This window comes from Hydra vulgaris, chromosome 02 (genome assembly GCF_038396675.1).
Source record: "Hydra vulgaris chromosome 02, alternate assembly HydraT2T_AEP".
Lineage (NCBI taxonomy): Eukaryota > Metazoa > Cnidaria > Hydrozoa > Anthoathecata > Hydridae > Hydra > Hydra vulgaris.
In genome coordinates, this window is record NC_088921.1 from 43,477,378 (window position 1) to 43,503,282 (window position 25,905).

At 29.7% G+C, this 25,905-nt stretch overlaps 2 protein-coding genes across 4 annotated transcripts in view; one reads left to right on the forward strand and one right to left on the reverse strand.

Annotated features, from left to right (window-relative positions):
- Window positions 1–246: 246 nt before the first annotated feature.
- On the forward strand, window positions 247–882 carry LOC136076080 (uncharacterized). The gene has a single exon (XM_065789544.1). It carries the CDS (start codon window positions 247–249, stop codon window positions 880–882), a length of 636 nt encoding a protein of 211 aa, XP_065645616.1.
- Window positions 883–10,267: 9,385 nt separating this feature from the next.
- LOC100207193 (ATP-dependent RNA helicase DDX24) overlaps window positions 10,268–25,905 on the reverse strand; it is a 31,567-nt gene continuing 15,929 nt past the window's right edge. For all 3 annotated transcript variants that reach the window (XM_065791005.1, XM_065791004.1, XM_065791006.1), the window contains exons 3-4: window positions 13,785–13,937; window positions 10,268–11,745 (exon numbers count right to left, since the gene is read on the reverse strand). In XM_065791005.1, the coding sequence (XP_065647077.1) occupies window positions 10,361–11,745; window positions 13,785–13,937 (1,538 nt within the window). In that variant the 3' untranslated portion in view covers window positions 10,268–10,360. The remainder of the gene's footprint in view (window positions 11,746–13,784; window positions 13,938–25,905) is intronic.

Below are 25,905 nucleotides of genomic sequence, written 5' to 3' on the forward strand. Positions count from 1 at the left end.
CCATCGTCGAAACGACCAAAATAAATACTGAAGTTCTTGAAACTTCTTGAAGAACTTGATTTAGAAGACCATCACTGACTTTAGTTAAGACACTCAAAAAGTGGATTCAATCATTTGAATATATTGTCTTGACTTCTTTCTGGTTCAAGGCTCTCCTATGTATCAACGATGTTTGCCTACTTCTTCAATCAGAAAGCATTTCTTTGGATGACGTTGCATCTGGGTTACCTTCGTTTGGGTTTCAAAATGATTTTGTTAAGAAAAGGACAAAGAAAAGGAACACTTCATGGCAAGTCGATGAAAACAGCCCATTTCCACGAAGAAGAATCAAAGGGTTTTGAGGTGAAGATATTTAATGTTGCTCTTGACAAGCTGCTCCATCAGATAAGATACAGAATGGATATAGCTCAAAAGACGACGGATATGTTTTCATTCATATGGTGTTCTCCGTCTCCTTCTAGTGATGAAGAAAAACTTAGTCAGAAAGAAAAATGCAAAGTCCTAGCAAATCTCTACATAATTGATGTAAAAGAAGAAGAGTTGATTAAAGAAATCCGTCACATAAATGTTCTGAAGCGATCAAATACTTTGGGACAAATAGAATCACTTTCTTCTATCAAGTTGCTCAACAGAATCTACCAGAAAGGTCTTCAGTCAATATTTCCTTCAATCTGCATTTTGCTTTGCATATTTAATACAATCCCGGTTTCAGTGGCTGAAGGAGAGCGCTCTTTCAGTAAACTTGTTCTCATCAAATCCAAATTACGATCAATAATGACTGAAGAACGCCTTACTAACCTTATGGTGATTTCAATTGAAAACGACCTTGCCAAGACTTTATCGTACGAAAATGTCATCTCTAGTTTTGCAATGAAGAATTAAATTTTAAATTGTATCTGTGTTTTCGTTTTGTCATATATAACCAAGTTCAAATATAGAGTGTTTATGTACAACGATAGTCAATACAAAAATATTTATTGTTTTCATTAAATTGTAAGGCGATAGTAGACATAAGGACCATAAACAGTGAAATTCATGCTTAATTCAATATACCCAGGAATCCAAAGTTTGGGGCACCGACCAAAAATTGACCTTGGCACCACAAAGTCTCTGTGTGGGCCTGATATTATGTATAAAATACATATAACATACATGTATATATATACATAATATATAATACATGAATATATATATATATATATATATGCTTCATATATACTATATACATATACAACTTATATAAACTTATCTTCATCATAAAATTTTGTTTTAAGTTTATATATATGTATATATGTATATATATATATATATATATATATATATATATATATATATATATATATATATATATATATATATATATATATGTATATATATATATGTTATATGAATATTATGTATCAATTAATATATATATATCTATGTATATAAATGCGTACATATATGCATAGATACACTAATCATTCATATATAAACAAATGATGATGTAAGTTAAGTTGTATAAAATGACTTTAATGTTTTTTTATGTTATTGTTATTTGATTAAAGTGATATTTTGTGCTTACGTAAAAATTGTAAATGAGAACTTACAAGAGAAAAACTGAAAAAGGACTTTATTCGACAGCAGTGATAATAGAGGCAGTAAACCATGTAATGATGGAAAAGAAATATCGATTAGAGCAACAGCAAAAAAGTATGGAATCCACTACTCAACTCTTTTTCATTATATAAATAAAGTAAAAGTGTGCTATAAAGTATAACATTAATTTTCCAAAATCTTGGTTAAAACTTTCAATGGCTGGTCCTGACTGGATGAGAAGGTTTTAAAATCGACATTCAGGATTGTCTATCACAACTCCAGAAGCAACAAGTCTTGCACGAGCAACTAGTTTTAGCCATGCTAATGTAGGTGTATTTTTTCAAAGATTATTAGATGTTTTAGATAGAAATCATTTTTCTGCATCAAATATTTACAATGTTGATGAAACTGATATCACCACTGTGCAAAAGTCAAACAAGATTTTGAAAGAATGGGGGATACTCGTGACAATGGTATTTGCTGTAAATGCATGTGGCAATAGTGTGCCTCTAATGTTTCTATTTCCGAGAAAGAAATTTTTTGATCACTTTACTCGTGATGGACCAAATGAATGCATTGGTGCTTCGAATGGGTCAGGCTGGATGAATAAGGAGTGCTTTGTTACTTACTTAAACCACTTTATTCGGCTCGTCTAGCTTGAAAAGAAAGCCCTGTGATATTAATTTTAGACAGTCATCAGTCTCATTTATCTGCTCAATTAATAACAATGTGTAAAGTTAATGGTATAGTTTTGCTTTCCTTCCCTCCTCATTGCTCACATAAGTTGCAACCTCTAGATAGATCTGTATTTGGACCATTCAAAAAATGCATAGCTAATGCACAAGACTCATGGATGAAACAATGGACAGGAAAAACAATGAGTATATATGATTTGCCAAGAACTGCAAAAATAGCCTTACAGCATTCTCCTACACAACAAAACATAACATCTGGTTTTAGAGTGGCAGGAATACTCCCATATGATGAAGATATATTTTCAGATGCAGATTTTACTTCATCATTTGTTACTGATCGTCCAGCAACTCAATCTAAAGTAGGTATTGATATTAGTATATCAACTTCAATCTCAGATGCAATTCCATCTCCGGCATCATTAGAATTTTCCCCAGAGGATGTAAGACCTCTACCAAAAGCACAACCTAGGAAAGAAATGCTCACTAGATCAAAGAGAAAGTATGCAGAAATTCTTACAGATACTCCATTAAAACAGCGACTTATGGCTGAAAAAGAAGTTAGTTCTAGGAAGAGAAAGTCTAATACTTCTACATCAACAAACAAAAAAAACATTAAAGTTGAATTAAAATGGAACTATTGTAATTTTTTGCATTAAAAAAATTGTTTTTTAAATAAAATGTTATTGTGTTTTTATATCCTAAAAACAGAAAAAAACAGAACTAAATGTTCTAAATACTCCTCTTGCCTTTTTTTAAACTTAATTGTTGTTTATTTGACTAAGAGAACTTTTTTTTTTTAAAAAACAGTTTTTAGTTTACTAAACATGTTAGGTATATGTAAAGTCTAGCATAATAAATGTATTGCAACTCAAGGAAAATACTACTCTCTTTTATTGTAATTATAAAATTTTTGTTGCCGAATAGAAATTACAGATTAACTAGTAATTTTTCTATGAACTCTACAAGGCTTATACTTTTAAAGTATTGTGTTGCAACTTGCTCGGTTCACTGTTGCTACTTGCCCCGATGCGGGGTAAATTGCAACATTTTTTTTTTTTTCATTTTTGTTTCACTATTGCGGAATAACTAAGTTTTATATTATATTTATCTATGTTGGATTAATATGTCACTAAGATCTATTTTATAACCCTGAAAAAAAAATTTCAAAAATATTAAAGATTAAGGAGGTTAATGCAGTTTTTTTATTTTGTTACAACTAGTCCCGGTCTCCCCTAGTGGTTGCTTGCAGTCTTGTTGGAAGTAAAGATGTTTAAAAAAAAAAAAAAACTTGTCCAAGATTTAACTCTCTATTGTATTTAACAATTACATAACAATTCTCTACAAGATTTAGCAATTTTTTCTTTTTATTTACGTTTTTTGTTTTATCAATATCAAGCATTTGCAAGTTCTTTTTGCTTAATTCTGAAAGGTCTAAAGATTCTGTATAACTTTCTATTACTAAACTTACATCTGAAAAAATTATATTAGAAGTCTCAGTAGTTCCAGTATTGATACTTGGGCCAGCAAAGTCAATGTTGTTGGTCTCGATTGTATTTGTAATACTGCAAGGAGCATCTACATTATTTGTATCATTAATGTAATCTTTTATTTTCATTTATAACACAAGAGGATATATCTGCTCGACATAAGCTTTTATCAGAGGCAGCACATAATTTACGTCGCTTTGGTTTTTTTTTTTAATTTTTATTTAGATACCTCAAGAAGTCCTTACGATCTTATCGCAACACCGTGGATGTGCATTTAATAGGAAGTTCACGCCTCCTTCTTAACCAATGTCGCAAAACTTGCCTAGAGGTGGGGTTTGAATCACCTATTTAGAACTATCTCGGTGACCATCCAGTGGCTTATTTAAATGATCTAAAAATGATTTGCTGACTAAATCAGTAGTTGAGTCTAAACCTATATTACGACGTGGTAGTCGTGAAAGCACTTGAGACTTGTGTAATGGAAAATTTCTAGTTTTGCGAACATGCTCTAAGGTTTTCATTTCTATGTTCATTTAAGTTGATTATTAAACGGTCTAAAAGTCTAGGAGATTAATCTTTAGGATCACAGCCGCTTCTATTTTTGCTCTCTTTCGCTATGTTGCTTGCAAATTTTATTGTGAGTTCTGGAATTCTTTTAATAAAGCTCAAGTTCAATGGTCACCAGGAAAATTATTTTTAAGCCGAGGTATAACGACGCTTTTTTTGTAATCTAAATACCCTTTTACTTCATGCATCTTAAATCATATGCATCAACAGGAAAGCCAATCTCAGATGATTTTATTGTACTTTTCTTAAATATGTCTTCTTCTTTTGATGTAAAGATCTACTGACCACCATACTTTTTAGGATATGTCTGTTTTATTTTGTTTTTTAATGTTGACCTTGGTATATCGTATTTCAAAGCTGCTTGTCTTTGAGTAATTAAACCATTCTTTAAATCTTTTAATGCATTATCTAACTGTTCAAAAGTATAAGTAACATATTTTCTTCTTCCACGATTTGGCTTGTAACTTCGTGACATATTCAAAGTAAGAACGAAACAAATTTTACCATGTCTTTATACTGATTTAGTAACTACAAAATGTTTATATATATCATTCCAACATAGTAACTACCATAATATCTACTAATGATTACTAAAAAAAGTTTTTTCTAGTACATGAGATGACTTTAGCCCGGTCAAAAGTCACCCCATGTAGTGGGCCAAAGACATCTCTTTTTTTGAGCCTCATTTGCAAAAACGTGATTATTACTATTAGGCTTTCAAAACAAGGTAGAATCAAACACTAATGGTTTAAAATTAATTCAGTGAATGTTCCAGTGAAAAACCTTCTCTAGGTAATGCCAACGATGTTTTACACACCTAAAAAAAAATCAGAATTCGGGCGCTTCCTCTAAAGTGTAACTTACAATAATATCACAAAGACTCGAGTTAGGTAAGCAAAGAAAACTAAATAACTAAGAAATTTCTCACACTTAGCCACAAAACATCAACCAGCATACCTTGTGGTACCAAGTTTAAACCATTTTAAACAAAAAGTTTGGCTTGAGCTAAAGTCACCCTTGGGTCAAAGTTACCCCGTTTTACGGTATAAAAAACAAAACTGGATGCGGAACGGTACATTCGATTCTAGTCTTTAAGTTATAACTTTTAAATTAAGCGTGGTTTAATGTTTTAAAATGGATACTTAAGGGGGCATCCATAAAGTACGTACGCAGTAAAATCACTGATTTAGTGATTTTACTGCGTACGTACTTTATGGATTGATGTACGTACTTTATTACACCCCCTCCCCCTCCCACATTGTACGCACTTTTATGCTTTAAAGCCCCCCTCCCTCTGCGTACGTACGCATTATTTATTACAAATTCAAGCCCCTATTTCTTTCCTTAACGCATATATTTTTCAAAACAATTAACACAAAATAACATTTAGTTAATTTCTCCTTGCTTAATTAATAATCGGAACGTTCTTTGTTAATAACTTCCCGTTTTTGTTAAAGTAAAGAAAAATACTTTTAAAAAGGATTCTTGTTGCGAATATTTTTATTTGTATATTTCCACAAATGGATAAAACCTCAGCCGTTTTTTGAAAGTTCTCTACCTCCAATTCATGGTAGATTGTTTTTCCAGAAGAATCAAGATGATTGCCAAAAAAATTATGAGGAAGAAATATTCCAGCCAAATCACGAGAATAAGGTGCCATTCTTCTTTCAACGGGGTTAAAGGCTGAAAGGCCAGCTGCATTCACACTATGAAAAAGGCATCTAAATTAAGCAAGCGGAGGAGATCAAGAGCAGTTGCTAAAGTTTTAGGGAAGCGTGGTGCCTCTTCCTAAGCTCCGTCAGTCTCCATTAATATAATTGGTTTAGGTTTAACCAACTTGATTTTAAAAGGCTCTCTAACATCAAAAGCATGAGTAAAAGCATTTGATGTATTGTGTTTCACACTTCTTATGCGTATGAAAGTGCCCCCACTGTAAGATCCATTTCCAGTTTTGTTAACTTCGCATACGTCATACACTGATGGGATCAATTTGTGCTGTAAGCCAACGACAAAATCGTAATCTATGAGTTTGACTTTGTATTCCATTTGCTGCAGCAAGACTCTATTTGGACCCTGGCGTGATCATCGTTGGAAATGAAAAGTACAGCTTTTGGTCCAAATAATTTGAAAACTTTAAACATGTCTTCAATGAATGATTTGGCAAACATTCTATCGTCATTTTTTTTTCGCATTGAGTTTTTTGGACGTAATAGCTTTACTGGAACTGTGTTGACATGTTTTTTTTATTCAGAAGTGTTTTCACGCCGTGAAAACAGACGAAGGAGCAAACCACTTCTACTTAAGGTAAAACCATTTTTGTCAACTCTTCCCGAAGGTCATCCAAAATGGAGACGCTACGGAGACATTTTGTTCTTCGACGTTTGTCAACATTAGCATTAGAAGATTCCAGATCTTGGAAGTTATCGAGAATTTCGCAGCAGTTTTCAGACGTTTTTTTTGTCAAAACGCACATTGACAATCAGACTTCACATTAAAATTGTCAATATCTGCATTTAATTTCAAAACATTCCTTTTTCCAAGTGATTTGATGTAAATTAACCAAGAAGAACTTAGTCTTGTGCAGTGTTAAGTAAATATCTACATAAACCTATTAGTCCATAACAAGTTTGATATATGCAAGTTGCAGTATCTTTAGAAAGCTGTTTAATACCTTGGGAACTTGCCATTTTAAGCGCTATATCACCAAACTAAATTTAAACGATTGTCGTGAGGATCATTGATAACAGCCTGCAAAGGATCCTTATGTCTTTTATTAGTACTATTGGCTTTGAGATCTAAAATTTTCCACTAAATAATAACTTTATTGATAAATGTGGCAATGTCGATAACATCACTATGAATCATGTCAGGATTTTGCGAAAGAGCAGCGCAAGTCTTTTCAGAAAAATACTTTTTTTCAGAAAAGACACACTGTTGTTCAAATGGTTTTGGAGAAATAGAAGTTTCATTCAGGTCAGATAACTTTAGAAAGAGGGCATCCATAAAGTACGTACGTAGTAAAACCGCTAATTTAGGACCCCCTCCTTCCCACTATTACGAACCCGTACGCTTTCGAAGACCCCCCCCCCCCTCTGCCACGTACGTACTCACTATCTTTAACACCCTCTTATCCCTTGGACGCATTCGTACGCTTTTGGGAAATCCCTTCTCCCCCTATACCTGCGCACGTACTTTATGGATGACCCCAAAGCTTCTGGATTCTGCATTGCAAAGCTGCTTTAAATGAGTTCATTTTGCAATCCTGGTTACTCCGTTGTCGTCAAATATTAATTGCTGAGTTTTTTCAGTTTACCAGATTACAAATATTTTTTATGAGGTGTACAAAATCATAAAGTAAATACTTTCTATATGCTGTTAGTCGAGGTTTTTCCCGGAACCAATGTGTACATTTAAAAAAAAAGCCTGATTAATACGATTCCCATCACATATAATAGCTTTTATATTTGCACTGACTGAATCAATTATATGATTAGTCAAATTTTTCTTAAATAAAAAATCAGATCGCCATTTTAAATAACAACTTTGAGCCCCCGTTTAAACAAACAGCCATAACTACTAACAGCGTTTTAGACGATTCCACTGAGTACAACTATTTCAGGTGTATAAAGTTTATCTTCAATTGTTATTGGTCCCATAACTGAAATATGTTGCATAATGACTTCTTTTTTATTGTGAGCATTTTGAAAGAGCTTAAAAAACAATTACTTCTTTTTTTATTGTGTCCATTTTCAAGGAGCTTAAAAAACAAAATATCTCATCAAACTTAGACCAGGTGTCAACAGTTATGACTTGATTCACTATTAAGCCAGAAATATTACACTTAAACTTATAATTAAATGTTTTAAAGGTAATATTTTCATAAATTTTAAGTACAAAAGAAGGTATTCCATTAAAAAATTGCGAAGATTGTATAACAACATACCCATCAACCATAAACGATATAACTGGATTATGGTGATCACTGCTATTGATAAACTTGTTTTTGATGTCACAAAAAGTAGCGTTATCTCTTTTAGGAAATATGTCTAGCTCATCATCTAACGTATTTCTAATGACACTTAAAGATCATTTGGTAGTTCTTTCAGATGGATTCTGAGATGAAGGTACTCCCAGCCAAATAAAAGAAGCATTTTTTGGTCGATGTTTGCCTCCAAGCACTGAAACTGTATCATAATTTGGAGGCTAGTGTAACTCACAGATAACAATATACTTGGTAGCAACCTAATTAGAGTTTGGAATAGCTATTACCCACTTTTTACGCTCAACGTTATCACTTGGAAACCGATACACTGATATTTTATTAACTTCACTAGATATTTAGCTTTTTTTACTTATATGTAATTACTTATTTGTAATGAAGTAATTTCACTATATGTATATTGTTGCGACAAGCAAAACATAACATATATTTAGCATGATGATTTAACCTAAATTTTATAAATATATTATTAAATCTGAAACTCCATGTTTAAACTATAAGTTTATTAACATTATATTACACACCATTATTTAAAAATATATCATATATGACAAAAAATTATTTCTCCACGTTCAGACCAGATAAATATCATGTCAGATATGACATTTTATCTGGTCTGAAAGTGGGGAAATAATTCATTTTTGCCGTAAAAAAGTAGGCCTCCACAAAAAAATCCGGTTACACGATGAATAGACCTGTAGTAGTGAATGCTATGGCAGCTATTGATTGCAAAATAGTAATTGCGCTAATTAGTAAATAACGATGCCTAGAATTTAATCTAGTAAAGGCTCTCTCTCGTTAAAACAAAACTGTTTAAATTTCCTTTTATTTGTATATTATCTGTAAAAAAATTTTTCAAGCGCACACCAAAACATTTCTGTACAAATCCATCAAATTATAGGACCAAAAGTTTATAAAATATTAGGCATCCTAAATTTTTTTTTCTAAATGCTGCAGTTCCTTCAGCATTTTAACCAACTTGTGACTAATCTAATTAGATGAAAATAATATCACGACAACCCTCGTATTACATGCCCTGCGTAACTTGATATTTATTATGCACGTTTGATATAATTAGTAATATTCCCGTAGAAAATATTAATATAGGACTATCATATATTTAAATGTTTTTTTTTTTTATTATAATTTTTTTTAACATCTTCACCTCCAAAATGGCTGCAAGCAACCACTATTAGAGTTGGAAGTTTACTATTACTGGAAGAGAAAAGATGAAGATTGTAAAACAAGATAACTATTGACAGACAACTTGAAAGATTGCAAGTAATATGAATCAGGAGAGAAAGATGAAGAAAGCGAATTCCAAAGAACTGATATTTGAGGAAAAAAACTAGACGAATAAGAGTTTTTGGAAACCTTAGGAACAGTCACAGAAAAAGGATGAGACATAATTGAACGACGAGTAACACAAGAATGAATTTTAGTACATGGCACAAGAGACGCTAGCTCTTTAGAGCAGTGCCCATTATAGTATTTGCAAAAAAGAGAAAGAGAAGCAACATTACGACGATGTGATAATGGTTGGAGTTTGGCTGCTAGAGCAGGTCCAACTATGTTTATAATGCATTTTTGCACCTTCTCTAAAAGAGAAGGTGCAAAAATGCATTGTAAACAAAGTCTGAACCATACAAGAGAGGTGGAATAACAGATTTGCCCTTATTATTGATACTATTAAAGATTCTCCAGAAGTCACAAGAGCCTAATTTTTGTGATAAAATACGAGATTTCATGACCTGAAAAAAGCAGGCTTTGGCGTTAGACAAAACCTTTATTCAAATCTCTCTTCAATATCACTGCTATATCATAATTCATCGGTATTCAAGGTTACTGTTACATATAAACACATACAGCAAACAAATAAAGTAATACTTTTAAAAGTAATATATAAAAACATCTTTTACGTATAGTTAAGAAAAACGAAGTTTCGCTTTCAAACTGTAGAAAAAATTCTATGGGTTAAAATTTTAAATATACAGATTTTACTTGAAATTATACTTTTACATATATAATATATATTAAGCAATTTGTTGCAAACCAGGAACAACAAGATTACCAGTTCTTGTTGGATATGTACCCGAAAATCCTTTAGGAAGTAAACGAGTATTAAGTAACCGATTAAGTTCTTTTTTCATAAAAGTTATGGAACTTTTTTGCTGTTTGGTTAAAGCATGTGTATTTTGTAAATCTACATCTATGTCAATGAAATTAGCTGTTCTTTGCATCCAGTTATTTTCACTTATCTCTTTACGTGTCTTGTATTCTTCTTTGTCTATTTTCTTAGCAAGCTCTACACGAACTTTAATACCATCAAGAAAACCACGGTCAATATTAAGAGAAGCAATATCTGCATTTAATTTTAGTGTGTCGGAAATCTTTTTGTAGTCTTTAAAATCCTCAGGTCCTAGTAAAATAAAACTTAAACCGTTTTCTTGAGCACGAGCTGTACGGCCTGCTCTGTGAATGTATATTTTAGGATCTTTTGGCAACTGAAAATGAACAACATTTTGGACTTTAGGGATATCAAGACCACGGGCTGCAACGTCTGTAGCAAACAACAATCCGTTTTCGTCACTAGAAAATCTTTCAAGACATTTTAAACGTTGTTTTTGTTGTTTACCTGCATGTAACACTATTGGTTCTAACCTTAATAAGGTAAACAAAGAACTCAATTTTTTAGTCAGAGAAATACTGTTGACAAACACAATTGTTCGTCCAGGATGTGACATTAAGAAATAAGTTAAATATATTTCTTTTTCGTCATTCATACACATTACTTTGATTTGTCGCAATAATGATGCTGTAACTTGTTTTGTTGTTAAATCAATTACCTTCGCTTTATGATTTAAACCAATTTTGTCAACGAGTTGTTGCAACTGCGTTACTTCATTATTCTTTGAATAAATTTTGTGTTTTTCAGGAAGAGTTAAAGTAGCAGAAAATACAAATGTTTGCCTTTTATTTTGAGAGCTATTAATGATGCACATAAGTTCCTCTAACTCTTTAAAATGTCCGAATTCTAACATTCGATCACATTCATCAATAACAAGAAACTTTATAGATTCAAACTTATTTAAGTGTGGATCACCATCCTTGATTAATTTATAAAGTCGACCAGGTGTTCCAATCACTATTTCTGGAAACTTACTCAACAATCGTTCTTGTTTAGGTTGCGCCAAACCTCCAACAACAGCAAAACAAGATAAATCTGTATACTTAGCGATACAATTTAAATGATTTTGTATTTGGATAGCAAGCTCACGTGTTGGAGTCAAAATCAGTGCAAACAAAGGGTTGTTCTTTTTTACATTTAAATCATTCAAGTGTTTTCTCTTGTAATTTTCTTTAAGTTCCATAATATTAGTGATAAGAGGAATCCCAAACGCTAATGTTTTACCTGAACCTATTAAAAAAAATGTTTAGTAGTTTCAAATATGTAAACAAATTTCATTTTATCTCGTTGAAAAATATTTAAAATTTCATTTTATCTCATTGAAAACCTAAACCTAATTTTATCTCATTGAAAAATGTAAAATATTTAGCTGTTAACAGTTTTAAATATGTAAACAAATTTTAATTTATCTTATTAAAAACCTAATCCTATACTTAAACCTATTAAAAAAATAATTTGTAGTAAATCATCAAAAAAAAAAAATCTATGAATAAATTTTTGTAGGGTGAAAATCACAGTAAAAACAATTCTATGACTCATATAATAACTCTAGGTTCAATGTTGTGTCAATACAACATTTTGATTAAATAATATATTTTAACTGTGTAAATTTGTTTTAATATTTTTATAAAGATGGTTGATAGATAGGTTGCTGACAATGACTGACTTTAATAAAAGCGCAATCATCAATTTAAAAAAAATACTTAATTTGACCAAAATAAAAGATATAATTCAAATCAAAATTACAGAAAATTTTTTAAAGTATTTTAAGCCAATGCTTGATTTTCTTTTAAAATTGTATGATTCTATAATTTATTTTAATTCCGCCAAGATATTCTTGACTTTCATAGATAATGTAGCTTCTCGAGATTGAAATATCAATGCAAATACCAATATCAATGTGAATTATCAATGTCAAATACCGATATCAATGTGAATTATCAATGTGCATAATGTGAGCTACATACATTTTAAATTTGTTTTGTTTTTCGGAAAAATAGCAAAATATACAGTCTTACAATACAATTCTCATTCATATTTATAATTACAGCGTAATTATAAATATGAATGAGATTTTTGCACATTGAATTCAGTATCCAACAACCAACCAAGCCATGACTACAGTTACCAAAACAATCATGAACTTATCATATTCAAATACCATGAATCCAACAACTATGTATCCATCTATCAAATATTATAAATATATTTAGCAAAACAATGTTGAATTACTTTTTGAACAAACTTTTTACAAATATTTATTAATCAGTTTAAGAGAATCTTTTTCTGATTATAAATTATAAGATTACAAATTTTTAATACAAAATAATTTTTTTTTTGGATAAATAACCAAATTTTTATGATTTTTTGTTGTTTGTTTTTGAAAAATGGGCAAAAAACCTTTTAACGTAAAATTTGCTATTAGTAAACGTAAAATGTATTCTTGTATAAATTTTTATGCATGTAAAATTTTGTTTTTAAAAAGTATTTAAAAAAAAAAGATTTTAACTATTTTACTCTATATGCTAGGAAAAAAAAAAAGTTTTGTGTTGATCATAAAAAGAGAACAATACTTCAATGGATTTCATAATTCAAAGTGTTTTGCCTTTTTGTAAATCAGGACAAACATTTTGAGATTAATGAAATCAATTGAACTATTGTTCTTATCTTCATTAAATTTTTGAGCCAGCAACATCAAGCTAGTTTTTGTATTAACCCTAAACAGACCGCATAACCCTAGGGTGGTTATCAAAAAAGATGCGGATAGCCATACTGGTAGGCACTTTTCTTCAATTATAACCAGCTCTACACACAATAACGATATGTTTGTCATGCATGTGGTTATTTGTTGATTTTGTTTATCAAAACCAAGAATAACTATTATAAAATTAAGAACTTTTAAGATTTTTTTTCCTAGAATTAAAACAATGATTAGTGCAATTTTGCAATGTAAAAAAAATTTTTTTTTAATTTTAAATTGAAAAAAAGATTTTTTTTATGCGACTGCTTTTAGGAAAAGTGTCCCTAAAAACGGACAGTTGCAAATTATGTCTGACTTATAATTTGCAACTGTGTCTATTAGTTTTCTAACTTATTTTTAAATTCTTTCTTGTTCTATTTTATATAAACGTTCCTTGCTTTAGCAATTGTTTAAACAAAGTTATAATTAATATATTTTCAAGAACTTATTTATAAAAATACTTAGTATATTTAAAAAAATTATTGCTATAATTAAAAAAAACATAAGAATTTAAAAAAAAAAAATTAACCTGTTTCAGCAGCTCCTATTATATCTTTTTTGAAAAAAATTGCATGTGGTAAAGTTTCTTTCTGAATTGGTGTTGGACTACGAAATTTCATTTCACTTATCGCTTGTAACACTTGAGTCGGAATTCCAAGCCCCAACCAATCACTAACATTTCCTACATATAACCATAAAATTTATGTACTATTTTCTATTAAAACTATATTAATAGGAAATAATCGTTACACAATTTATCATAAATAATTACATTTTTAGGAACCTTTGGAATACTCTGATTGCTAACTATTTATTCACATTCAATAAGCATTTCAACAAACCTACAGCTGTATTCACTTCTCTCCGTTAAACTAACGTAGAATTGAAGCGTTTGTTAAGATAAAAAACTCTAAACGGCCGGTTTTAAAATGGAAGAAAATAAATGGTTTTCTAATCATGTCGTTTAGGCTCCGTTAATTACCGCTCCGATAAGTTTTTTCGTTAAAATTCCTCCGTTTGCCATCCCTGTTAACTAGTTAACGGAGGTGGCAAACACAGGCTTTTCTCATTGCATCTAAACTTAACGATGCCAACAAACGATGATTTTGTTTAATTGGTAAATCGCAAAATTACTCAGCAACCATTATCGATGATTTTTAAAATAATGGTTACTGAGTAATTCTTTAAATTTAATTCAAACACGCTACAATACGAAAAATTCTAAGAGTTTGTATCTACTTAACACTTATTTTCATTTTTTTAAATTTTATGCTTATGCCTCTACTCTAATGAATTACACATTTTCTCATGACTCTATTCTCTTCAATTTTTGCAAACGGATTAAAATTTTAAAACCGCGTAATTTTTTTGTGACACATTTCAAGAAATCACGATCTTTATCGCGCCTAAGTAGAGGTTTTATTCTCCTAGTGTATAAGTATATATTAACTCCAAACTGTGTACTTTGTACTGAGTCCTTTCTGTTAAAGAAATTGACAACTACTTATATGAAAATTATTTTACTTTTAAAATAGACTTTTCTTAGGCTAAAATGAACCTTTATTAGGAAACTTATAAAAAATGTTATTCAACTTTTTAATTAATTTAATATTCTCTAAAAATCCAAATAAAATTAACAATATTTTAAAAACATCTAAAATTAACTCTTAAATAATATTTTTATTAAGTGCTACACACAAAAAAACATGGATATTTTTATAAAAAACTTTGCCCAAATACTTCTAATTATGCTTGGTATAGTTTCAACAGGGAAAGTTTCATATAACCTCTACAGGGCTTTGTCCTAGAGCATATAGAAAACCTTATTGCCCACCCAATCCACGTTTTGTTGCTTCAGTCCTCTGAGAGCTACCACAAAGATCCGGAAACCTGATTACCAGCCGACTTCAGAACCATAGCACATTATATATTAACATTTATCTACTTATCTATTTAGATAAATAGATAAATTTATTTTATCGAGTATTTTTATCGAGACATTTTCTCTAAATGTATAAACTCTAATGCATAAAGACTTATATTATATTATTATAAATATATAATCTGAATGTAAAATCTTTTGTATAAGAACTATACAAAAACAAGTTTTATATATAAAAATAAATATTATATAACAACGGTAAAGTTAAAAAATGTTAAAGAAAAGAAAATTCTTTTTAATAAATTTAATTCAAGTTACTTTAAAATGTTTGTTTCATTCAACTATTTTGTTTATTTATTTATAATTTCAAATCAATAATTTCATCCTATTTTGTTTATTTATTTATAATTTCAAATCATTTTTTTTCATCCTGTTACAAAAGTGCTAATATACTCTCAAGTCCTTAATACAAGGAAAAGGAAGGAGGGGGAGGGGAAGGAGGAGGAGGGGAGGGGTTTAGGTAGGGATGGGAATTTGGGAATTAAGGAAGGAGGGGGGAGGGGAGTTGAAAGAAAAGAATTCTATTATGACAAGAGATACTGAACACAAAAGACTAAAAAACACAACGCCAAAGCATTTTTTTCTTTTAAACTATATTTATCTCAGTCAGTTTGTGAAAACATCCAATCGCCATGTTACAATATAAACTATTTATAATAAAAAATCTTACTTATAAACCTAAATTAATATTTTTTACAAAACACCCATAAAACTTTTCAATTCTAGTGCGGCTTGCAGCCCTTTTTCTGTGACTGTTCCTAAGTGCTCCAAAAACTCTTATTTGTCTAGTTTTTTTCCTCAAACATCAGTTCTTCAGAATTTGCTTCCTTCATCTTGCTTTCCTAATTCATATAATTTGCAATCTTTTGAGTCGCCTTTCAATTGTTATCTTGCTCTATAAACTTCATCTTTTCTCTTCCAGTAACTTCCAACTCTGATAATGGTTGCTTGCAGCCTTGTTGGAAGCGAAGATGTTGAAAAAAAAAAATTTTTTTAATGTGCATTTTCTAACAGCTGTTTCATCATAATTTCGATAGAATTTAATATGCTAATATAAGTTTTATACTTTGGTCAGAAAGTAACAAAAAAACAGGTGACTGAAATAATTATTTTCTAATTTTTAAGGCCGATTTATATTGATTTTTTTAATTAAGTTTAGAGAAATAAATATTTTGTTGATAACAAGTAAAAGTTAATAAACGGATGGGGGAGGGAAAGGGGGAAATGGAAAGGAGAGGGTTTTAATAAGCTTAGGGTGGGTGGGAAAATTTTCCAAATATTAATAAATGCCCCCCCCCCCACTCTCTTGTATTAATGACTCGAAATTACTTATGTGCTTAATGCATTTATAACTTATATCGCTGAATACACCATAATCCAAATAATTAGATTTATTAAAAATATATTAGAGAATATTATTTAGTATATAGTATATTTTATATTATATGTTTATGAAAAGATTTTTTTTCTTTTTTGTTGTTATTTTAGGTGCTCCCAGAAGTCCGTTCGGTCTTATCACAGAGCACCACGGGAGAGCATTTAACAAGAAGTTCACGCCTCCTTTCGTACCAATGTCGCTTATTTGGCTCGAGCTGGCATCGAACCCCGGACCTCTGGGTTCTGAGCCAGAACTCTAACCACTGCGCCACGGCTGCTCAAAGATGATTTTTTTTAGTTTCGAATTGCTTTTTAACAAAAGTTTTTTCCTAATTTTTTAGTTTGATCATAGAATAAACATTGATTAGAAATGATAAATTTATGAGTAATAGGCACAATGTGTGTGTGTATATATATATATATATATATATATATATATATATATATATATATATATATATATATATAAATATATATATATATATAAATATATATATATATATATATATATATATATATATATATATATATATATATATATATATATATATATATATATATATATATATATATATATATATATATATATTAGGGTGTGTCATAAAACAACATTTTTTGAAAATGTCTGCTGATATGTGTTCTATGTAATAAATTAATACTAAATTTAAAATTTATGGAAACACGAATTCAAATAGTTTATTTAAAAAACTATGAAAATATGCATTTTTTATTTTTTGTTAAAAAACAAAAGTTTTTTAGCTATAAAATTTAAACTAGTAATCTTTAAATAAAATTATTATTATTTTCAAAATTTTTATAAAATTGCACTTATTTTAAGACCCAACATGATATGCTTTTAAATAACTTTTTTTTCAAAGTATTACCCGTCTGATGTTTAAGGGTCTTGAGCAACCTCTAAAAAATTTTTTATTCAAAAATTTTTTAAATTTAGTATTAATTTATTACATAGAACACATTTAGTGGATATCATCAGATATTTTCAAAAAATGTTGTTTTACGACACACCCTATCAAATATATACAATTTATATAAATAATAATGCTCAAATTAAGTGATCATGAATTTCAAAATTTGGAAATATTTTTAAATAGTCAAAATCACAGTTTATTAAAAACTGTGAACTCTGTTTTAATGAAACTGTCAATTTATAATATTGCAAAAATTTATGAAAAAACAAAAAAATAAACTTACTACTGTCAAAATAATAATAGTCAAAACTTACATAATCTTAATTATTGCTTATTTTTAACACCAAATAATTTAAGGATCATAAAAAAAGGAAAAAAAAAATTACTTAAGGTCCGAAAAAAATTTTAATATTATTTAAATTAACTTGTTTATATATATATATATATATATATATATATATATATATATATATATATATATATATATATATATATTTAAATTAATTATATATTTTTAAACTCTTCTGTCTTCAATTGTGTATATATATCTGCAAAAAAGTTAGGAGCATTTATTTTATAAGAAAATATTAAATAAGATATAAATAATTATTTCACGATTTCTTTTATTTAATATATTTGATCACGGCTAAATTTCGACTATTAAAATAAAGACAATTGTGATTAGCGATTGTTTTTTAATAATTATGTGGTACTTTACCATTCTTTATTTTTCTAGTTTTATCTGATGGTTTATAAAATGAATTAAAATATTAAAGTTTAAATCATAATTTTTAATAATAATAAAAATAACAGTAATGATATGGTTTTATAATAAGAGATTATATCATAATTCAAAATTAACATAAATATTTTTTATTGAATAACAGCTAAAACAATCAAAACTGAGTTTATGGTTTTTAAAAAAGAGAAAAAAAGACCGGAAGCATTTCCAGATATCACAACACTTAATTCAAATCCTGATAATATATATACATATACATATACATAAACATATATATATATACATATACATAAACATATATATATATATATATATATATATATATATATATATATATATATATATATATATATATATATATATATATATATACATATATATATATATATATATATATATATATACATATACATAAACATATATATATATATATATATATATATATATATATATATATATATATATATATATATATATATATATATATATATATATATATATATATATATATATATATATATATATATATATATATATATATATATATATAGAACCCTTAGATGTTGTCCGAAAGTTTTTTCCATATTTTGTTGACAAAAAGTAAAAATTAAAATGCAAGACCGGAATTATTTTTTTTTAATAATGATAGACTGCCTGCCCCAACCAAACCCTCAGTTGATGTAGCAGCACTCCCTTGCGGGTCAGGCTATTTGTCAGTCGATGTAGCAGCACTCCCTTGCAAGTCAGGCTATTTGTCAGTCGATGTAGCAGCACTCCCTTGCGAGTCAGGCTATAAGATAGTCAATGTAGCAACACTCCGCGCATGATTTACAGTAAAAAAAATAAAAACATTTTATTAAAAAAAATAAAAATAAAAACATTGTTTATATTGTTAAAAACATTCAGAATGTTTTAAAAACATTCAGAATGTTTTTAAAAACATTCTGGTCTATTAAATTTGCGTTTTTGTGGTTTTTTTATATAACAATTAATTTGTAATTAAATTAATGGTTTTGACTTTCGTCCAACACGAAAATGTTGGACGAAAGTCAAAAGTAATTAAAAGTGACGTATGTGTTGGCGTAAGAATCACTTTTTTCCTTCCGCTCTTCCCAAAGACAACAAACTATAGATCTATATATATATATATATATATATATATATATATATATATATATATATATATATATATATATATATATATATATATATATATATATATATATATATATATATATAATATACTATATACAATATATATATATATATGATATATATATATATTTAATATATATCTAATATATATTTACCCAGGTCACTGATTCCCTGATAGTGTAACACTGACATAACGCTTACAAATTAACCATGTGGATGTTATTTTATTTTAAAGCGCGTTAATTACTTATAAAATATCATGCACCAAAACAAATTCATTTTATTTAAACTTTATTAACTTATTGGGTTACAATATTGTGCAGTGCAGTGGTTAATCAAATTCATTGGAGTCCATTTTCCTTTTTTAAATATTTTTTATTAATTAACTAATTGATGCTAATATATTAATAACAATAAATATTAATATAATAAAAGACACATCAGTAACAAATAGTTAAGTAATTAAATTAATAAATAAGTTAAATGTACATAACATGTCTTACTATTAAAGAAAGACATTCTTATGCTCCTAATATAGTTTATAAATAAATTCTTTAATGAAATTTTTTTACTTAAAATTTTTTTTTTTAACATTTAATTTCAGTCATTTAAATTTTTAATTTTAATTCTTTTTTACTTATAAACACTCATTATGTATGCATAATATATATAAGATTTATTTGCCTTCACCGGCTTCACTTTACTTTTCAAAATAAATATCATTTACAAATCTAAAAGGTTGCTAAAAATGGGTGTCTGATATCTGATATTAACATGTCATGGGCGACATTAATTTTATTCACATTCAGATATTATAACTTTGATTTTATGTAAACCTAAAACTCTGTAATTTTTTTTATAGTAAATGATGCTCATGAGTAGAGAATTATATTTGTCTTTAAAACTTTTTATTTCATACCTTAAAATTTGATCAACAAGTTTATATAGTGATTTGCATTATTTTATTGAATAACTTGTATGTTTATTGTCAAAATACTTTTACTAAATATATTTAAAAATTATTTTAAAGCAATATAAAGAAATCTAAACAACTTTTTATAATAAAAAGATTGAAATTAACATTCAGTTTAATAGTATTCAAAATTACCCTAAATGCAGGTGTAACTTTAAATCCTTACATAAACTTTGTTTTCTTAAAAAATGACTAGCAAATTAAAAAAATGTATAAATTTATCAAAAAGGTGATCATCAGAGCCTTTGATGCAAAAATATTTATTTGGTTAAAAATATTATGTAAAGTTTAAACTAGCGCAAAGCATACAAACCCAGAATGACTGTATCTGAATTAAGCTTGTGTCCCTAGGATTAAACCCAAATCAATTTTAATGATTGTAAATGTTAGAATGACCTAGAACACATATGTCAAATTGAGACGGGACCTCTTAATACAATTAGTTTTTCATCAGTTGACCTGGTAAAAAAAGAATCTGGATAGGTTTTGCCACTTACATACCTTCCAAACTCTCAATCAACTGAAATTGCTGTTAAGTCTGTAACTGAAGCATCTAAGCTAGTTTATGGTCTCAAAAAAAGGTACAACTTTATTGCTATTAAAGATCAGAGTAAAATAGAAAATCCCGTGATTTTCTGTTTTATGTTAACAAAACCAATTATTTTATCCCAGGCAAATGATAAATTGGTTTATAATGAAAAAATCCTTAAACTGATGTTTTGTTTTTATTCAACTAATACCATCAACTCTGTAAAGTTAACACTTTTTTACCATGCATTAATCTGAAAGTTAGTTTCTATTAGCGCCTATCAGACTCATATTTTATGGGCGACATCCAAAAATATTTAGGCTATTATATTTATAATAAATCTCTACATTTTAGCCAATATATATATATATATATATATATATATATATATATATATATATATATATATAGATATATATATATATATATATATATATGGAAATATAGATATATATATATATATATATATACACACACACAAATTTATTTATATATATACTATAGCTCCTCTTGACACATTGCATGGGTTTTTGTTGTGTCTAAATTTTTATGACTAGGCAACTATGATCTCCTAATGAGGGTACAGCTCTATGTGATAATAGCTGATCATTATGAAACTTTATTGTTACATTTATAAAATTCTTGTCATAATATTATTAAAGTTAATTGATGTAATTTATTAGCCAAGTCATAAGCTATTTTTGTATATAATTACGCCCTCGAGAATTTTTGTTTCTGTATAAAAGTTGTAAATAGAATTTAATATAGAGAGTCAAAAATAAAAGTAAAACAAAGTTGTCGTATTAACAAGCTATTTCGGCAGTATGGCATCTATGGCGAGAATGATTGGAAAAATTGATGGATCTGGAGATGTTGTAGTGTGGCTGAAAAAGATCAAACTGGTGGGAGAGTTGCAAAATATGGGCGATCTTTCACTGATCATTCTGTTGTTTCTTGAAGGCATTTGCATTATATGAGCAACTTGGGGAGAGCCAAAAAACCGCCACTGCGGACATTGAAAAAGCTCTTCAGAGATCGGAGATGGAATGATGGTGAAACTGTTGATGTGTATTTAGCCAGTTTACATCAACTTATGGGTTTGGCCAACATTGAAAGCAAAGAATTATTGCTAAGAGCGTTCATAACTGGATTACCGGGTGAAATTTCAAAGCAGCTACGAGCACAAGTGAAAATATTTGGGATCAGGTTACAGGATGCATTAAACCATGCATGAGTACTTATGACGGAAAAAACAAAAGAAGAGTATGTTTCAACAACAATCTCTGGTTTCTATAAAAATGTTAAAAAACCATCCGTTACTGAAGTGTGGCAAGCCTGGACATGTTGCCCGAATCTGTTTTTCGAAGAAACAAATTGTTAGCGATGGAATAAAATGCTTTAAATGTGGAGAATCTGGACACATTGCAAGATTTTGTTCGTCGCATCAGGGAAACTCAAATGGGGAATCCCCAGCGCCAGCTGTTTCCCTAAACAACTAACGGAGCTTCCAATATGCACTGTGCAGGTGAACATCTTTGCAGGAAAAGCACTGGTTGACAGGGGATATCAACGAACTATTATTTCAAACAACATGACTCAGAAAGCCGGTGTTTGTTTCAGAAGAAATGAACTAATGGTGTTGGCTGTTAATGGAGAATTTGTGAAAACGGAGGGAGAAGCTAACAGTAACATTGATTGTTGAAGGAAAAAAACTCAAAACATCCATAATGATTCTGAAAAATGTTGTTAACGGTATTGATGCTATTATTGGTATGGATGTCATTAATTGCTATGGAGAAGTGCATTTGTACAATGGAAAAATTGAACTTGGTTTTGTTTCAATTCATGCAGAGAAACAAGCTGTTGGTATAAAGGACAAGGATTTTGATGCTTATTTTGATGGTACAAAGTGGACTGCTAAATATAAATGGAAACAAGGTCAACTACAATTGAGAAATTCTGTTGCGCAGTACAAGGTAAAACCCCAGTTGTTACATCAATTTAATGACGAGATGAATTTATGGGTGAAAAATGGCTGGTTGAAACCATGCAACAAAGAAGAAAAAAGTACAAAAGGGATTGTCCCGTTAATGGCTGTTGGGCAGGAAAATAAAGGAAAGATACAACCTGTTCTAAACTTTCGCGAATTGAATCAGTATGTTAATTCACATAATGCCTCAAGTGACGCATGTGATGAAAAAGTTAGAAAATGGAGAACCGTTGGTGACAAATTTGCAACGCTTGATCTTAGATGCGCCTATATGCAAATACACATCGATCCGAGTTTGTGGGAGAAAGAAAAGAAAGAAAAATACTATCTTACACGTCTTGGTTTTGGGTTAAATTCTGCCCCAAAAATAATGTCTTTAGTCTTAGGCAGTGTGTTGAATCTCAATGCAGGTATTAGTGAAGCAACTGACCACTACATTAATTACATAATTATTAATTGGGAAAAGACATCAGTTGAAAAGGTCGTAAATCATTTAGCGTGTTATGGATTGGTAATAAAAGAGCCGGTGAAATGTGATACTGCAAGAGTGTTGGGTTTGCAACTGTTTAGAAATGAAAAGGGAGCTTTGTTTGAAACGTGGAAACACCATTCCAAAGTCACAAGATATCAAAACTGAAAAAGTAACACGACGGAAACTTTTTTCAATATGTGGACACTTATTAGGTCACTAGGCCATTAGGTTGAAGGTTGGCTCAGAATTGCCTGCAGTTTTATAAAATGTCATAGTCAAGGAAATGCTTGGGATGATCTAATCGGAGATCAAGCTCAGTCATGGTTGATTGAAATATTGCGCCGATTAGAAGTTTGTGATTCTGTGAAAGGGAAATGGAATGCTAAAAGGATTCAAAATGGAGCAACATTGTGGTGTGATGCTAGCAGCATGGCAATAGGGGTTGCTATAGAATACGATGGCGTAATAATTGAGGATGCAGCCTGGCTTCGAAGTGTAAATGATGTTATGCATATTATTATTGCTGAATTAGATGCTGTGGTGCATGGGATAAACCTAGCTGCTAAGTGGGATATAAAGAATTTGTCAGTATTCACTGATTCAGTAACAGTTCATGGATGGCTAAAAAGTATGCTGACTGAAAGTCATAGGATTCGATCAAATGCATTATCAGAAATTCTTATTAATAGAAGACTTTCTCTATTGCAAGACTTAATAAAAGAATATAATATAAACATCATGTTAAAATGGGTTCCGTCTTCCAAAAACAAAGCTGACGTGTTGACAAGAGTTCCAAAGACTTGGTTAAATGAGCTTTCACGAAGAAATACTAAAGAGTATTGCTGAAGAAATTCGCAACTGTCACTCAAAGCATCATTTTGGCGTTAATCGGACAATGTTTACAGTGCAACGAAGACTTCCGCACGTATTAAGAAAAGATATTGAAAAATGTGTTCGCAAATGTTGTCAATGTAATTCAATTGATCCAGCGCCAATAAAATGGGAAAACGGAGTGCTAGATGTACCAGACACATGGTATCGAATTGCTTGTGATGTGACTCACTATAAAGGGTCGCCATATTTAACAATGATTGACTGTGGACCAAGTCGGTTTGCAATTTGGAGAAAGTTGCTTCGCGAAGATACCAAAATTGTAGTCATTCACTTGGAATCCGTATTTAGGGAGCATGGCCCACCGCAAGAACTGTTGATGGATAATGGAGCGGTGTTTAAGTCTAATGAATTTTCAAACATATGTGAAAAATGATGTGTAAAAAAAAGTATAGATGTGCATATAGACCATCAGGAAATGGGATTGTGGAGCGTAACCACCGCATAGTAAAACGAACAGCTGCAAGGACACAAATATGTCCGTTAGAAGCGGTATTTTGGTACAATACAAAACAAACGAAGAATCTGCACCTGCTTCTCAAAAAAATAAGTAGGTTTGGCGTCTACCAATTCAAGAGGAGAAAAATACCAAAACTCAGGAAAGATCACGACAAGTTATGAAAACTTATAGAATTGGAGAAAAAGTTTATGTTCGCCCCGCTGATGCAAAGTGCACTTCAGTTTGAAAAATCGGTACTGTAACTGACATACTCACAAACACAAATATTAAAATTGATGGTGTACATGTGCGAGGCGTAAGAATAGCTGCTGCCTCAAATTCTTCAAACGTTTCAAGTAAAATTGTTATCAGTAAAGAGGCTGACAACGATGAAAGTGATTTAGAAGATTTAAACATTTTTGCTGCTGAGAGGAAAGGAACTGAAGAAACAGTTGTTGACGCTGAGGAGAAAGCTGACGGCAGAGAAACCGTCGATAATTTATTACCAGCGATCAGACGATCAACCAGAGAAAAGAGAAAGCCGACATATTTAAATGACTATGTTACTTAAGAACTTCAGTTCTTGGGGTGATGTGATAATAGCTGATCGTTATGAAACTTGATTGTTACGTTTATAAAATTCTTGTCATAATATTATTAAAGTTAATTGTTGTAATTTATTAGTCAAGTCATAAGCTATTTTTGTATATAAGTACACCCTCAAGAATTTTTGTTTCTGTATAAAAGTTGTAAATAGAATTTAATATAGAGAGTCAAAAATAAAAGTAAAACAAAGTTGTCGTACTAACACTCTAAAACTCAGTTCTATGGTTCTGAGATTGGATGGTAGACAGATAACCCGAACTCTGAAGTAGCTCTTAGAGAGGCTGATTCTATCAACAGCTGTAAAAGATCAAAGTACTAACAACGCCATGTTGCACATGGATGGTGTCCCTGTTCGTACTTTTGGTGTGCAGTGTTGAAGCCAAATTTGGAGCCCTTTGTGATGGATTAGGGTTTATTAATAGTAATGAGGCAATTGCCTGGACTATTAAATAGTGTACTATATGTGCTTTGAGTCAAGTTCTTTAACCAACTTAAAAAAATGACAAAAATATAAAAACTATAAAACACAACAAACCATCGTCATCATTAAGTTCTCTAAATCTATCATTCACTAATATTCGTGGTTTTCAAAGTAACTTTTCTTC

Coding starts and splice junctions, on each gene's coding strand:
- LOC136076080 (XM_065789544.1), top strand. CDS start 247: ATGATTTTGTTAAGAAAAGGACAAAGAAAAGGAACACTTCATGGCAAG.